We start from the raw sequence: 14,417 nt of genomic DNA, 5'->3' as shown, positions 1-14,417 counted from the left end.
ATTCTAAATATGTTGTTCAATTATGAACGCAATTGACACCGTTGATTTGTATATATGCATACACATATGGAATTCAACTGTTCTAAATTCTAACATTTGGAATGTTTTTTATCTACAAGCGTAGTTTGCATGGTCATTTATTCGCTGACTATTTACCATGTTTGCGTAAATATAAGTTCCACATTTTAAAGAGTAACTTATATTAATCTTAAATTGTCGCAATTTATTGTATTATTTGTGTAATGGGAATTATGAGGATCCATTTGTCTAATGGTGGCTGGTTTTGCAACTTTTGGTATTCGGAAAAATATTATAAAACAAAATCATAACACTCAGCCCATTTAAAATGTCCATTGTGTAGGTAATAACCAAATACTACAAAATAGTGATTGCATTTTTTTGTATGTACACCCTTGCCAAATCACTCTTGAAAAGTTGTTCATAGCAGAAGATAAACGAGAAAAATCATTCGTGCTAGTATAAGTATTAGTATTAAAGTATTAAACCTCACTTTTATCAACATTTGAACAGATGTCCATAAGCTCTTGAATGTCGTATTCTCCGTTTAAACTGCTATTGGTCGACATTGCCCTACATATATATGGACGTGCTTGTGAAAAAAAGGTTTAATGCATGTCCCAAGTAGCGTCCCAGATTAACCGGTGCAGTCCGCACATGTTATCAGAATGATACTTTCCGCTTTTATGATATGTTTCGTTTCCATAAAGTCTCTTCTTAGCAAATATCAAGTTTAGGCGGAAAGTGTAGTCCCTAATTAGCCTGTGCACAAAGGCCAAAGGCCCTCGGGGCGTAATGTCGGCAGCGGGCCCAGCCCTGCTATGTGTTATCGTATATATAACATAATTTTATTATCATACTATTTTGTTCCTTCACTTAAATTTATTACAGAACCAGCTTTCCATACTTTTATTTTCATTCAATTGATTACGCAATCAATGGCGTATCTCATGTGACGTAATTTCTTTGATGAAACACAAGTTTAACTCTCTGGATTTTGGGGATAACAATTTTGACGTTGAGGGTTTTTATTTTAACAGTTTTTTTAAACATCGAAAAAATCCAAAAAGTATTTCGGATTGTGTGTTTTTCGTGCATAATTGGAAGCTTCGATAGAGATAAAATTCTTGTGATCGCACCGAAAGGTCATTGGTTTTCGTAAAGCGCGTTTTTGGTGACAACTGTAAGTATTTGATACAATCGTTGAAATAATTGTGATATCAAATCAATATAAATCAATGGCTGGAATTCACAGAAAACAGAAGAGCCCATCATGGATATTTTATTATTATAAGCATCAGTTCAAAATGTCATGGAGGTAAGATTGCCTTTTACAATAAATTATATAATTATATTACAATAAATTATATATATATATATAATATACATCCCTTTCTCTCATAGGTCCTCCTCATAGTATTATGCCTTAAACGAAAAACCTTTAAGAAGTGCTGAAAAATCTAAAGTGTTTTTTTTTTAACTTTGAGAAGTTTTAAATTATTTAATTGTTATCCATGCCTATTACAACGATCATTCTCATGACTTCTGGTGTTCGTTGGAATGTCGGTCATGTTTATTCCTGTTTGATGCAATGATTTTTAAGTACCTAACACACATGTAAAATTGTTTATGGATTAATAGAAGCTTTACCAAATGTTTTATATGCCTCTTATTTTTTAATTAAATGTAAAAATATTTTAAGAACAACATGAGCAAAGAGTTTTGTTTTACCATTTAGTTACTTTTTTAGAAAAAGCACATGCGCATCGTAACCGATCTTAGCAACAAATCAGATGCTACGAGACAATTGTACATGAAACATATTACTACAGGGAGCTTAGTCTGGCAAGTATTTTGTCAAAACATTGCCGATTTTAATGCAGTTGTCGTTGTTATGTCCAAGAATACACATTTAACTATAGATTGACATAGTTCACTTTCAGAATTCGTATGTATTTATTTAAAGGGCCGATACTACGTATAGACATGCTACATGAGCCGCGCTCTGTGAAAAGGGGGTTTAATGCATATGCATTAAGTCTCGTCAAAGATTAGCCTGTGCAGTCCGCACAGGCTAATCTGGGACAACACTTTACGCACATGAATTAAACTTCCTGTTCACAGAGCAAGGTCCACTTAACCTTAATCAGCGACTGCAACGCAACTGCTGCAACGCGTCAAGTATCAATAAACGATAGTTATCTACTAATAAATGAGAGGTTTGTACTAGTATTCATCTGGACAGAAGATACCTTTTTTAAATTACTTTTTTTACTAGAAACTATGCATTGGAAACCAGCGTTGTAATCGCAGGCGACCTTGTTCATGACGTAGTCGTCTCGTCTGTCATCGTAGTTGTATCACTGGTCAGGGCCGCCGACAAGACCTCCTTTCAGAACGTTTGTATTGTCCGCCCAACTGCCTGGGTCGCAGTTGTTGGTGTTTGTCGGACAGGAGCTGTGGCAAAACATTCGAACTACCTTCATGTATGTTAAGGTTTCTTCGGGAAGTGGCTACCGAAGCCAATGTAGTTGCTGATCTGGAGCTTGTTGTCGCCGATGATGTAGTTGATCTGGCTAATTGCACAACATGCGGGGATGATTTATTTCTTATATAGTTCTTTGTGTCCTCGCAGAGACATATAGTTCTGTACTCCTTCATAGAAACATTTAGCTCTTTACTTCCTCGCAGAGTCTTTACTGGTTATGAACACAGTGGTCTGTTCACTTTACATGATAATGATCGATTTAAAGAAATATGCAAAACTAATACACATAAGCATTGCTAAACTGCCGCTAATCCACGTTTAATATAGTACGTGTTCCAAAACATTAATTTCGAATCTTACTTTATTTTGTTAAAATATAACTTTGTCTGCATTACCTATTGTCATCATTCGTAAAAAGAGCACTAACATTGAGCATGCTCACGAGTTGTCAACATTTGACCTAGATATAACGCATTGACCTTGAGCAAGCCTGGCTCATTATTTCTGCGCATCGTGCTTATAACCTCAAGCTTGTAGTAAACGCTCATGACCATCAAATGGATGATAGAGATATGATCCGGACGCAAACATAAAAGCTTAATTGCTTTTCCTTGATGGATGCGCTTGATATGTATCAATGAGATTGACTGATACATTATGCCTGTGTACTCAATTATATTATTATTTCAACCATAGTTTATGAAAATCGTTCTAAGAGTATTGAAGATATGATGCGGACACGATAACAATTCTTAAACGACATCTTCCGCCATTATTTATATATTATCGAGATATGTTTCACTAAACACTCCTCGTTCATAGCCATGTGTTGGTTAATGATTGAAAAATCATCAATGCCAACATTAAAACTGTATATACCCAGGTACACACTTAGAAGATCACTTTCAACTCAAATTATAACCATGTGTGCTATTGAAACTATACAAACACATGTTATTTTGCATCAATGAATTTAACTGCTGAACAAGTTGTACATATTTGTGATGATATTGCAGACATATTCTTATAAAATGGACATGTGTAAAAGCGTCTGAATCTACTGAACATGTTTGCCCTGGACATGTAAGCACAGCCTTTAGTACATAGTGCACGATATAATAAAAACAAGATTCTATCACACACACACACATATTTTATTCGTATGGTTGCACATTCGATGCACATTTAGCATTTCGCTGCCGGTGCTGGCGGTAGTTCGTTGTTGACTGAGAAATGGTACAGCCCTGAAAAATATAAATACTATTAAATACATAATCCACACTTGTTAAAGACAATACCTGTATGAGTAGGTTTATTGCAAGAAATAAAGAGAACATATAATGGGAATAAATAAGTTCCATCTTATATTGCAGTTGAAGTTTTTCTTTGTTTATATGTGATTGCAAGTAACCGCTCCCTTTAAAATGTCATGAATGCGAACACCATTAACACATTAATTTTGCATGAGAGCCAGATGTTCTTACCGCGACGCTTAAAAACCCATAAACACATTTCGTACAATATTTCGAAAAATAAAGTAAACACATAAAAACAATGTTCCTTGTAGCAATTGCCAACATTTCAACTCTAGATGTGGCATGGAAACATAGATTCAACGCGATAGAAAATGCTCGTATTTTTTTCAGACTATATTACATGTGAATTTCCGGCAAAGATATCCGAACATATACGAGCGAAAGCGAGATTGGCTTCGGGCAGCTTTGAAATCACGACGTAGTTCTAATTCATTCATGCATGTAAGAAACGCTTTTGATTTCAAAAGTTACTTTTGTAACTCTGTGAACCTGGGAAGAATTTTAATTTATTAGTTATTTAAATACGCATTGCAATAAGGCAAAATCAACCGAAGTGTTATAACAAGATGAAATATGTATTGATACGCTGTCGAAAAGGGACTTAAGAATGTCGAAATAGACTTAAGAATGATGCCTTGACAACTTGGCACCAGAGAGTTTCGTAAATACGCCAGTAATGTTACATGTGAGTGGTCAAATATCATAGAAACAACATGCATAAACTAGAATCCAGATTACATCGACTGCACAGTGGCAATTGGATAGGATGTTTAGATAATTTTTACCAGCAAGTGCTCCCTGGAAACCAGCGTTGTAATCGCAGGCGACCTCGTTCTTGACGTAGTCGTCTCGTCTGTCATCGTAGTTGTCCCCCTGGTCAGGGCCGCCGACAAGACCTCCTTTCAGAACGTTTGGATTGTCCGCCCCACTACCTGGGTCGCAGCTGTTGGTGTTTGTCGGGCAAGAGCTGTGACAAAATCATGCGAAATCATTCAATGATATAAACACTGTCAATATGTGTGCCTTGAAAAACTGCAAAAAATATCAATAGTCATTGTTTGTTCATTTTCAAGTATTTTCTCTGACAATGAGATATATGCAAAAAAACGATATTATTAAAACGCATTATGTACGTATTATGAATGTGTTTTATTATTTTTTAAGATGAACGCCAATTGATAGATATATAGTCTTAAAAGCTACCTTCCTCTGTGATGAGGTTTCTTTGGGAAGTGGTTGCCGAAGCCAATCTCGTAGCTGATGTGGAGCTTGTTGTCGCCGAGAATGTAGTTGATCTGACTCAATGCGTACTTCTTGTACTCGTCGGGACTCAGTCCGTCAGCAGCCGCTACGGCGGCAATGAATGCGGCATTGGCTGAAAATTATAAGCATGTTCTGCCTTATCTTAAGTACGCGTATATTCCAGAAAGGCTTTGAGGCATGTTTCCCAAACATGTAGGAATATATTATGCAATCGGCTGTTAAATTTAAGATGGAATCATTTAAGTAAAATAAAAGAAAAAATCAAATGTTACCAAGTAATTGTCATCTATATTTTTGTCCTTGTTTGATATGTTTAATAAGTGTGTGTTTGTTTCTTTGTTGCTGTTGTTTAAGAGCGACACTCGAATGGTCTTTTAACATAGATTGATACTCGTTTTATCTTGTTCATAATTGCTTAAATACTTTATCGTCAGTGCCATCAATGTAAACAAGAGTATATGGTCGGATTCTTTCATAGATATGAGCAGAGCTCCTCTTATTTATTGATAGCAATACGAAACAATCCATGTGGTGCATTTTGTGTTTATACTTATAAACAAGAGGGACAATGATAGTTCAAGAAAGCTCAGATCATATGTAAATAGTGTTATATAAAGTACGGATTTTGTCGCACAATATCATACTCGGTAAATTAATTTTGTTTCACACATTTCGCGTATATATTGTAAAAGGTCTTAGGAGCTAAGAATAGCAAGGTGCTGAACAAAATGTATTCGACAAGCATATTTCCCTATCAACACTTTAGCATCGTGTCGTTTTAGAATTTTGTTTAGGAAACTGATTAACCTGTTATTATTACCAGCATGTCTGTTGGGCCCCCATTTGTCTCTGAAGGACAAACCACACGGTGTCATTGGAACGCTGCCACCTGGCATATACTGGCGTATAAAAGCATCGATGTCGTTCTTGTATTTGCCCTCCTTTGTTACTTCGTAAAGTAAGCACTGAAATAGATCAAGCTATTTATGACTTATGTAATTATTATGCACACACAAGTTCACAAATCAGAATCATGACATTAACATGTAGATAGTTCGTCCAAACATCTGTGTTGGAACGAATGTTTACAGTGGAATCCCATAAACATGGGCATAATACACTGTAAAAGGGACTAATACAGAGGTACTAGTAGATGCCTTTAAAATGTCACCAAGGTTTAGGCGCTTCGGTCAGCATTTGGGGCTATCAAAGCATTATTTAAAACAAAGATCATACCGCTGCCCCGACGTTGGCGTCATTCCAATTGAATCCCCAGGCAGTTCCGGCAGGGTAGAAAGACTTGGCATCCTGTAGATACGCGTTGTCTCCTGTGGCTTTGTGCAACCATATGGCGGCGGCGCTTAACTCGTCCGCATCGCCCGATGACCTACAAAAAGTTCACGTGGATCGACGTGATTCCACGATTTTGTGAATACAATTGACTTTTTAAAAAGTTTACAATAAAAGAGAAACTAACTTCATCAGTATTATTGAGAAAATAATGTTTCATGTATGCACCATTTTACGACTAAGTATTAAGCAAGGTACGCAGTATGTAAAATGCCACTTGTTCTGTTTCTTCAACATATAAGATAGGCCATTGGTTTTGTTGGTTGTAGTGAAGGATCCGCAATAATATAGAGAACATGTAAATACGTGTACATTCAAGACCACGTACCCGTAAAAATCCCTGGCCTGAGTAACACAGTCGGTGTATTTGCCTCGGTTGTTCTTCGCAAACGTGTACAAACTCTTGGCCGCTGCGAGAAGACTGTCGGCAAAAGCTGCGTCTGTAAGTAAGACAAAGTACATGTATTCTGCGGTGTGTTTTCTTTTGACTACTTACTTAAACACACGAGTAAATATGTTGTATTCTTGTTTAATTATTAACATCTTTCTTCCTAGATAGGATATTGGTTATTACTCAACAATACAATACGTCGTGTCAAATGTCGTACATTTATCAGTAGTAGAGGACGTTTAACATTAGGACGTTACTTTACTAATGATCCATTACCTCCACAAATGTCCTTAAAGATCAGGTATCCGGAGGCCATTGCTGCTACAGTATTTCCGGCAACGTCGGCACCATGGCAGCCGGTGTTGACCTTGTATGCAGGTCTTCCCATGTTCATGTTCTCAGGGCGTCCCCAGAACCCATGGTCTGCGTAGCCGTCGCCAACCTAGACACATGTTCGAAAAGTATATATTCTTAATGACGCATAAATTACAGATTACAATATTCATTCATATTGCTTTTTAAGAGCCTTGCTGAAGATAGCTTAACACTTTGCAGACGATATTATTGATTACTTAAACTTTTTGCATTGCATAAACTATACATCGTACTTTGCAAAGACTTTTATTTGCAAGGTAATCTGTATTACTGAGTTCTCTCAACGAGCTGCTTCTTGCAAAGAATCGAATGATTGCATAAATTATTATTTGACGATATATTTTTTTTAATGAATTACAATTAAAATTTGTCTTGTTTGTCAAATTATCATATTAATTTACTCCAAAATTGATTTTAATTAGATTCATTCCAATGTTGGAGAGCATCAAAACCACATTTTCATACCTGCACATACAGCGTCTGTTGGTCCGGGATCCAGCATTTCTTGAAGTACTCCAGCGGCCATTTCACCATGTCGCACATCATGTCCTTCTGTCCAGCGGAAGTGTAAGCGTCCGTAAACTTGAGGAAGCCATAGTTGAGGACCCACGAGGAGAAAGACATAGGAAGGTTGAACTTCACGTGGTCCCCGGCTGTAACATTTGGAACGAACTTAATTTTGTATTGCTTTGTGTGCATTGCTAAAATGTCCATATGCAGGAATAATATCATCATCAACAACAGCAATAACAAAACAAAAACTTTAAAGAAATCAACTCCAGAATTGTCGGAACGGCCATCAGCCTTGGTAATCGTAACATATGACCCTGTGACCCAGAAATATTCTTAAAGGATACCAATTTATCTGTTCGTCGTACTACGTACCGTCATACCAGCCACCGCTTAGATCATGCCCACTGTCACCGTCGTTGACGGCGCTGTCTCCACGCCATGGGATCGGATTGTTGGAAGGGAGGCGGCCGGATCGCTGGGCGTCGAAGAACAGGATGGACAGACCGAGCGCATCGCCGTAGTTGTATTTCATGGTCGATCCTGCGAAGTAAGACGACAAATTTATATTCAACATTTCAATCAAATACAAACGTTATACGACAGCATACACATACAACATGACGATGTTTTTCTATGGCAGTGCACTGATCTATAAGCATAGGTATTGTGAGCTTTGATATAACCTTGAATTACAAATATATGTCCAATGCTTAAGTAGATTGTAGAACGGATCCGAAACATCAATGATCAGAACATTATAAATCAAACTGAACTTGTTGAGTAAATGTTTAGCAATTAAAAGCCACAAACAATCAAAATCATAAAATATTTCGTACAATATTTCGAAAAATAAAGTTAACACTTAAATAAATCACTGTTTCTTATTAAAATAGCCAAAATTTCAACTCTGGATGTGGTGTTGAAACATACATTTAACAAGACACATTCTCGTATTTTTTGTGTCACAATATAGTCCATGTAATTTCCTGTGATTATATCCCAACATTTACGAGCGAAAGCGAGATTGTCTTCGGGCAGCGTCGGAGGCACGACGTAGTTCTCATGAAAACGTCGTTCTTCCAACGCTTCCCGAAGTCAGGTTTAAAAGAAAATTCTAGTTTTTACTGATGTGGGCATACCTCCGGTCGCAGCTGGGCCTCCAGTTATTGGACTACCACCGCCGCTGCTAGGTGGTTGTGTTGCACTTCCGCCACCGGTTCCACTTCCGCTACCGCTGCCACTATCGCCGTCACCTATTAAACAAACGCGGCACCTTGAGATAGTTCTAATTTTATTTCAGTGGTGAAAAACTTGTGACAATTGTATAGAGTGTAGTTCTATTCAATGATTTGAGTGACATACTTGATTCACCTAAATTTAGCATGTTCCCAAAGTTCATGTATGACAAAACCCGGCTGAATGGTATTCATTTGTACGAATCTTAAAGACAGTAGTATCAGGAGTATCAATTAATAATATTTAAACAAATACCGGACATTATTATCGGTCGGAAATATCTTTTAACTGAGACATTGAACATTCAAAACAACAGGAAAATAAATATGCATACCGTCGTCAAAATATTTACATTGCATAGAATTTAAGATAATTGGACGGTTTAATAAAATGATCAAACATATTTAATCTCATATTAATTATAACAATCTTTCGCATTCATGTCCATCAAATCTTCTAATTCTAAAGGTTTAATGCGGCTGTTAAAGATGAAAATTTCCACCCATTACCTAGGCCATCGGTTCTCAAAAGCCTCAGTTATTCCACAATAAAAGCGTCAAAAATTAATATTAAAAAAAATATGTGACATAATAAAAAATCGAATGAATCCCGCCTTAATAAGATGTGCACAAATATAACAGAACAGGATATGACTTTATTGCACATAATCATTACAGTTTGTAGTGTTAAACAAAATAATAGTACGACACATATTAATATAGTAAGTGGATTTAGCAGAAATGTTATACAATAGTAACGGATGATCTGAACAGATAGCTGAACAAAACTCGTTTTATATCGTATGTAATCAGTGTATCTAGCTAAATATTGGTCCTTTTTAATACACGAATGTATTTATATTCAATAAAGTAAAACTGTTATTGTATTTGTAATATGTAGGAGCATAAAATAATACTATGCGACTCCAAACCATATATTGTTTAAGTAGAAACGTCATAAATTACGAATTCCAATTATAATTAGTGTATATGTATAACATATACCAACATCAGTCTATAATCAGTAAAATATAACAATAATTATAATTTCGAAATATAACAATACTTATTATTTCGAAGGAGCACATACAATACGTTTGAGTCACAATCACATATCAAGGTATAGGCACTGTACCGGATTATACATATAATTAATGTAAATGTAATATCTATGTCAGCATATACTATAAACAAAACATGTTCAAAAATAGCATGTCATATGATGTCATTAGGTATTTAATATGAATTGTAATAGCAATTGCCATAAAAGCCAGTGCATACAAGTTGTGAATGTGTGTCATAGCTGTTATTATCAAAGCACTGAAGGCACTGAAGTTGTTCGGTATTGTCGTCCTTGATTAGCTTGTGCGCATCGTACAGGCTAATCAGTGTGCACAGGCTAATCTTATTTGACATGCATTAAGTCCCGTTTTCCCTGAAAGCACCCAGTATGTACATATTTCACTGATAAACACTAGACTGGCAATGTCGTCTTACAAGCTGGAAAATACACACACTGCAGTAGTAGAGCAGACGCTCCTAAGCATTCGTCGTCTGCAGTGCAGACAGGCAGCGGTAATCGTTCCTAGCGTAGTGAGTTACCGTCCTTAGCGTAGCTAAGCCATACTGAATTGCAAAACATGCTCTGTAAATTAAGTCGGCCGCTAACGCGACCAACTAAAAATGAGTGAAAATTTATTGTGGCTATGTAGTAAGCTTTCACTGGATAAAAAATGGATTTAGTTCATGTAACTATGTATAAACAGGCACATTACACAAGTCGCGTAGTGAAACTTGTGGGAAACATTTCGTGGCATAACAGACGAATGGATATGTGTATATAAAGTGTAGTCTATGGATTTTGATTATCTTATTGTGTTTTTAAGTTTGTCATGTTAACATTAAAAGTCTCTTGTAAATCTTTTTAGATTGGCAATGTACTGTATTTTAAACTGTATTATGTATGTGGCTATATTCTGTGTACATTGATGAGACCATAATAAATAAATATAAATTGTTAATATTGCATTATTTATTATGCATTAATACTTATTAAAGCTCATATTCACCGATTAATCATTTAGTTGAATGTGCCTAATTTGTATTAGAAAACTCGATTCATCTCTTGTAAGGCATGTCGAATTAATTCAGTTTCAGCATATGGAACATTGACATTATCGCGACGGTGTGCGTGATTGTCAGTAGCTGTAATTGTACACTCAGGTCAATACCTTTGTTCACATCAGATCATTTGACCGAGTTCTTATGCCAGACTGAAAGTTGTTGACATGATAAGGCTGACTTTTTCGTTGTTTGCACCACATATGAACGAAATGAAAACGTTAAATAAAATTTAAATTTAAAATGAGTTCCAATTTTGAGAATGATGCGTCAGAATTCTGTATATATTATTTGTTAAGCAAAAAAGAAAACCTAAACAACTAGCCCCGTTTAGAACAAATATACTTATATTTAGTCCACATGTAGTAATTGTGTATTATACTTAACGAATTATTATTTTGCGTTACAAGTATGTTATCATTAATTTGAAAATACGCAAAAGACAATTAAACCTACGTAATGAACATATACAAAAATCACGTGGTAGTTTTAAAAATGGCTGAAATACTTTGTTAACATACATGTATTTGTGTTTTTTCCATCATGGTTGACGTTATGTTAAGAAAATATGCCCTTGTGCCAAGTAGCACAACTTCCATAAAGAATTTCGCGTGCTTTGTAATTATTGTGTCTTATGTAAGCGATGAATTTATCAATTTGTTTCCGACGAAACAAGTTGAAGGTCCGTGAACAATAAACCATTAGATGACCTTCAATACAGCAGCTAACCTTCTATGAAGTATGTGCCGTGCGCCGGGGAGTCCCCGCCAGCACGTGCTACGAAGTCTACTTGAAAGTCGGCGCCGGGGTTGATGTCGGCGTCAAAGTTCATGTTGTGCACCACCCATTCCGTCGGCGTGTGGGACTCTACCTCCGCTCTCCAGATCTATGGGGGATTAGAAAGAAATTCCTTCGAAGAGCTTTTGAATGCATTAAGAAGCCTGTATTTGTTTAACCTTGATTGTAAATGAATTAGGGCGTTTGCATTCATTCAAATCAGCAAATGGTTAAACAAAACGTGTTGATGTTTAACTCATTCATTTTGGCTCTTCAGATCAAAGCAAACAAATCCTCAGTCGAAATAAATTGTAAACCTTGTAAATCCTTTTTAAAATATAATGTTTCTGATACTTTAAGTGCAGATGGTTAATCACATATGGCATTTAACATGGGCTCTAAAGATTTAAGTTGATAGATAAAGAAAATTATACATGAGAAGCGTTTATAATTTTATTCAAGTTTTTGTGTAAAGCGTACGCAAAATTATGCCAAACCATTTACATAAATAATCGTTACAACGCATTACAGTTGCGAGTTAAATACTAAAAATTAATTATTTGACCCATGTAGATGGAATCAATAACGACATAATATAATAAACTTTTTATAATAGCGTGGCGACAGTTGACAGATCAAATGAATGAAAAATAGTATTTAGATGAATGTGTAGAATCATGGTGATATTACAATGACATATTAAAGTCACATAGACGAAATTGGTTGACATTTGGAAAGCGTGATTATGATCCTCATAAGAAATAAATGTGTTTATGAAAGACGTTAATGTCAACACGCTGAAATAAATGATGTACAGAGCTAAATTATGCCATGATGCACATGCGTGTATACCTCAATGTTATCTACAGGCTTGTCGAAGACTAGATGGACCTTCCAACCATGGAGAGCTTGGGAGGGATTGAGCTTGAAGTAACCTTGGAAACCGCCATTCCAACTGTTAGTAACAGTGATATCGGCGGCCCATCCTGAGCCCAAAATACCCAACAGCATCAGAAGGAACATTGTTCTACAATTAATTTGTACACATTATTGGCTTGTAGCTTTTTGAATTCCTACTTTTGCTAGCCAATAATTAGATAGCCTTACTGACGGTATAATAATGCGTAAAATAACGTGCCTTAGTAAGCACAATAAGTTCAATTTGTTGTCGTTTACTGGGCGTCATCTTAACATCTTTATCATTAAAGGTCTGAATTTTGCAGTGGTTAACAACTGAACATTGTATAATTCAATCAAGCGTCTACACACTGTTATACAACAGCAAGAAGAAGAAAATATAAATGTATGTGTTTTGATAAATAAACAGTTCGTGTAACAGATTGCTCATTCCGATAATCCAATTTGTTTTGTAAAAATACTGACGGTAATACGATGTTATTATTCAATTACGTGCTTTTCTTAGCCATTACCTTATTAATAAATGATCGTTCAGCTTTACTTCTAAGTTTCATTTCACTCCATAATTAAATGTAACAACCAATAAAATGCGCAGTGAATTCGTAACAATTTGGTTTATTATTAGAGTAAGCATACAAACCTTACCGTTGCCTGATGCTACCACTACTGTCACATCGCGTAGAGAGGATGATTTATATATACGGTCAAGTCAATTGCATTCGAATGAGCCACATTTCAACCTGGTGTGCTATCGCATTTGCCAAACATGTATTGAGTTCCATCCCAATTAGATTACACAGGTTTCTAGTTCATTCATGGTGCACCAATTTATACCACTGAATAGTTTAAAGTGTTCACGATATGTGATCAACTTTGTAGAGATGTTCACAATCATCAAGTATGCATCAAGGTTGAAAACACGAGCATAAACAGATAAATCATACTTGTGTCTACCAATATTGCTTGTTATTTATAATAGAGGTCTGAAATAATTTGTCGTTTTAATTACACAAAACGGGGACCAACTCATAAATCCCCATGCAAAAATCAATTTTGGCAATCTGTATTTAAGAATCAACAAGCACAACACATCCACCTGCAGATGAATTTATTTATCTCCTCGCCCAAAGGTTTGACTGGTTCCGATCGCAAATCTCAATCTCTGCGAAGAGATGTGTCTGGTTAAGACCATATCTCGTAACAACACGAGGAGATGATTGATTCCTTATACAGTTCTTTGCCTACTCTCAGAGACTTTCCTGGTACTGATCACAATTGTACTTTCACTCTACGTGATGATGGTTGATAAAAATAAGCAAACAAATACACATAAGCGTTGCTGACCTGCCGTAGCCGCTTTAGATGTTCGCGCTAATCGGCTTTTAATATAGTAGGCATTCCAAAATATTAATTCCGATTATTACCATATTTTGTCAAAATATACATGTAAATTGGTCCGGACGCAAACATAGTGGCTCATTTTTTTCCGTGATGTATGACATTGATCTTTAGCAGTGTGACTGACTCATAAATTCTGCATATGTAACCAATGACCTTATTATTTCAACCATAGTTCAGGAAAATATTTCCAAGAGTATTGAATATGTGATGCGGACACGAAAACAATTCTAAAACAACCTCTACCGTCATAA

The 14,417-nt window shown here is 35.9% G+C and overlaps 1 protein-coding gene across 2 annotated transcripts; it reads right to left on the bottom strand.

Moving 5' to 3' along the window:
* Positions 1 to 3,644: 3,644 nt before the first annotated feature.
* Positions 3,645 to 13,561, bottom strand: LOC127850401 (endoglucanase E-4-like). Of its 2 annotated transcripts, none has more exons than XM_052383423.1 (13): positions 13,411 to 13,561; positions 12,700 to 12,874; positions 11,800 to 11,956; positions 8,854 to 8,967; positions 8,087 to 8,254; positions 7,667 to 7,854; positions 7,103 to 7,268; positions 6,764 to 6,875; positions 6,322 to 6,472; positions 5,906 to 6,050; positions 5,026 to 5,197; positions 4,608 to 4,789; positions 3,645 to 3,750 (listed from the first exon to the last, which is right to left on the bottom strand). In XM_052383423.1, exons 2-13 carry the CDS (start codon positions 12,868 to 12,870, stop codon positions 3,692 to 3,694), a joined length of 1,785 nt encoding a protein of 594 aa, XP_052239383.1. In that variant the 5' UTR covers positions 12,871 to 12,874; positions 13,411 to 13,561; the 3' UTR covers positions 3,645 to 3,691. The 2 variants fall into 2 exon arrangements, with proteins under 2 accessions (XP_052239383.1, XP_052239382.1); XM_052383422.1 differs by having other exon boundaries at positions 13,406 to 13,559.
* Between the last annotated feature and the right edge of the window lie 856 nt (positions 13,562 to 14,417).

Source organism: Dreissena polymorpha, chromosome 11 (assembly GCF_020536995.1).
Source record: "Dreissena polymorpha isolate Duluth1 chromosome 11, UMN_Dpol_1.0, whole genome shotgun sequence".
NCBI classification, from domain to species: domain Eukaryota; kingdom Metazoa; phylum Mollusca; class Bivalvia; order Myida; family Dreissenidae; genus Dreissena; species Dreissena polymorpha.
Note: the sequence above shows the minus strand (reverse complement) of the source record. Positions and strands in the feature narration are given on the sequence as shown.

What these genes read in the sequence shown, in the direction of transcription:
- LOC127850401 (XM_052383423.1), bottom strand. Translation starts at nt 12,870, where the DNA reads ATGTTCCTTCTGATGCTGTTGGGTATTTTGGGCTCAGGATGGGCCGCC. An exon ending in AGGCCCAGCTGCGACCGGAG is followed by an intron (nt 8,255 to 8,853) that starts GTATGCCCACAT and finishes CTTACTTCGCAG; the next exon opens with GATCGACCATGAAATACAAC. An exon ending in AACAGACGCTGTATGTGCAG is followed by an intron (nt 7,269 to 7,666) that starts GTATGAAAATGT and finishes ACATGTGTCTAG; the next exon opens with GTTGGCGACGGCTACGCAGA.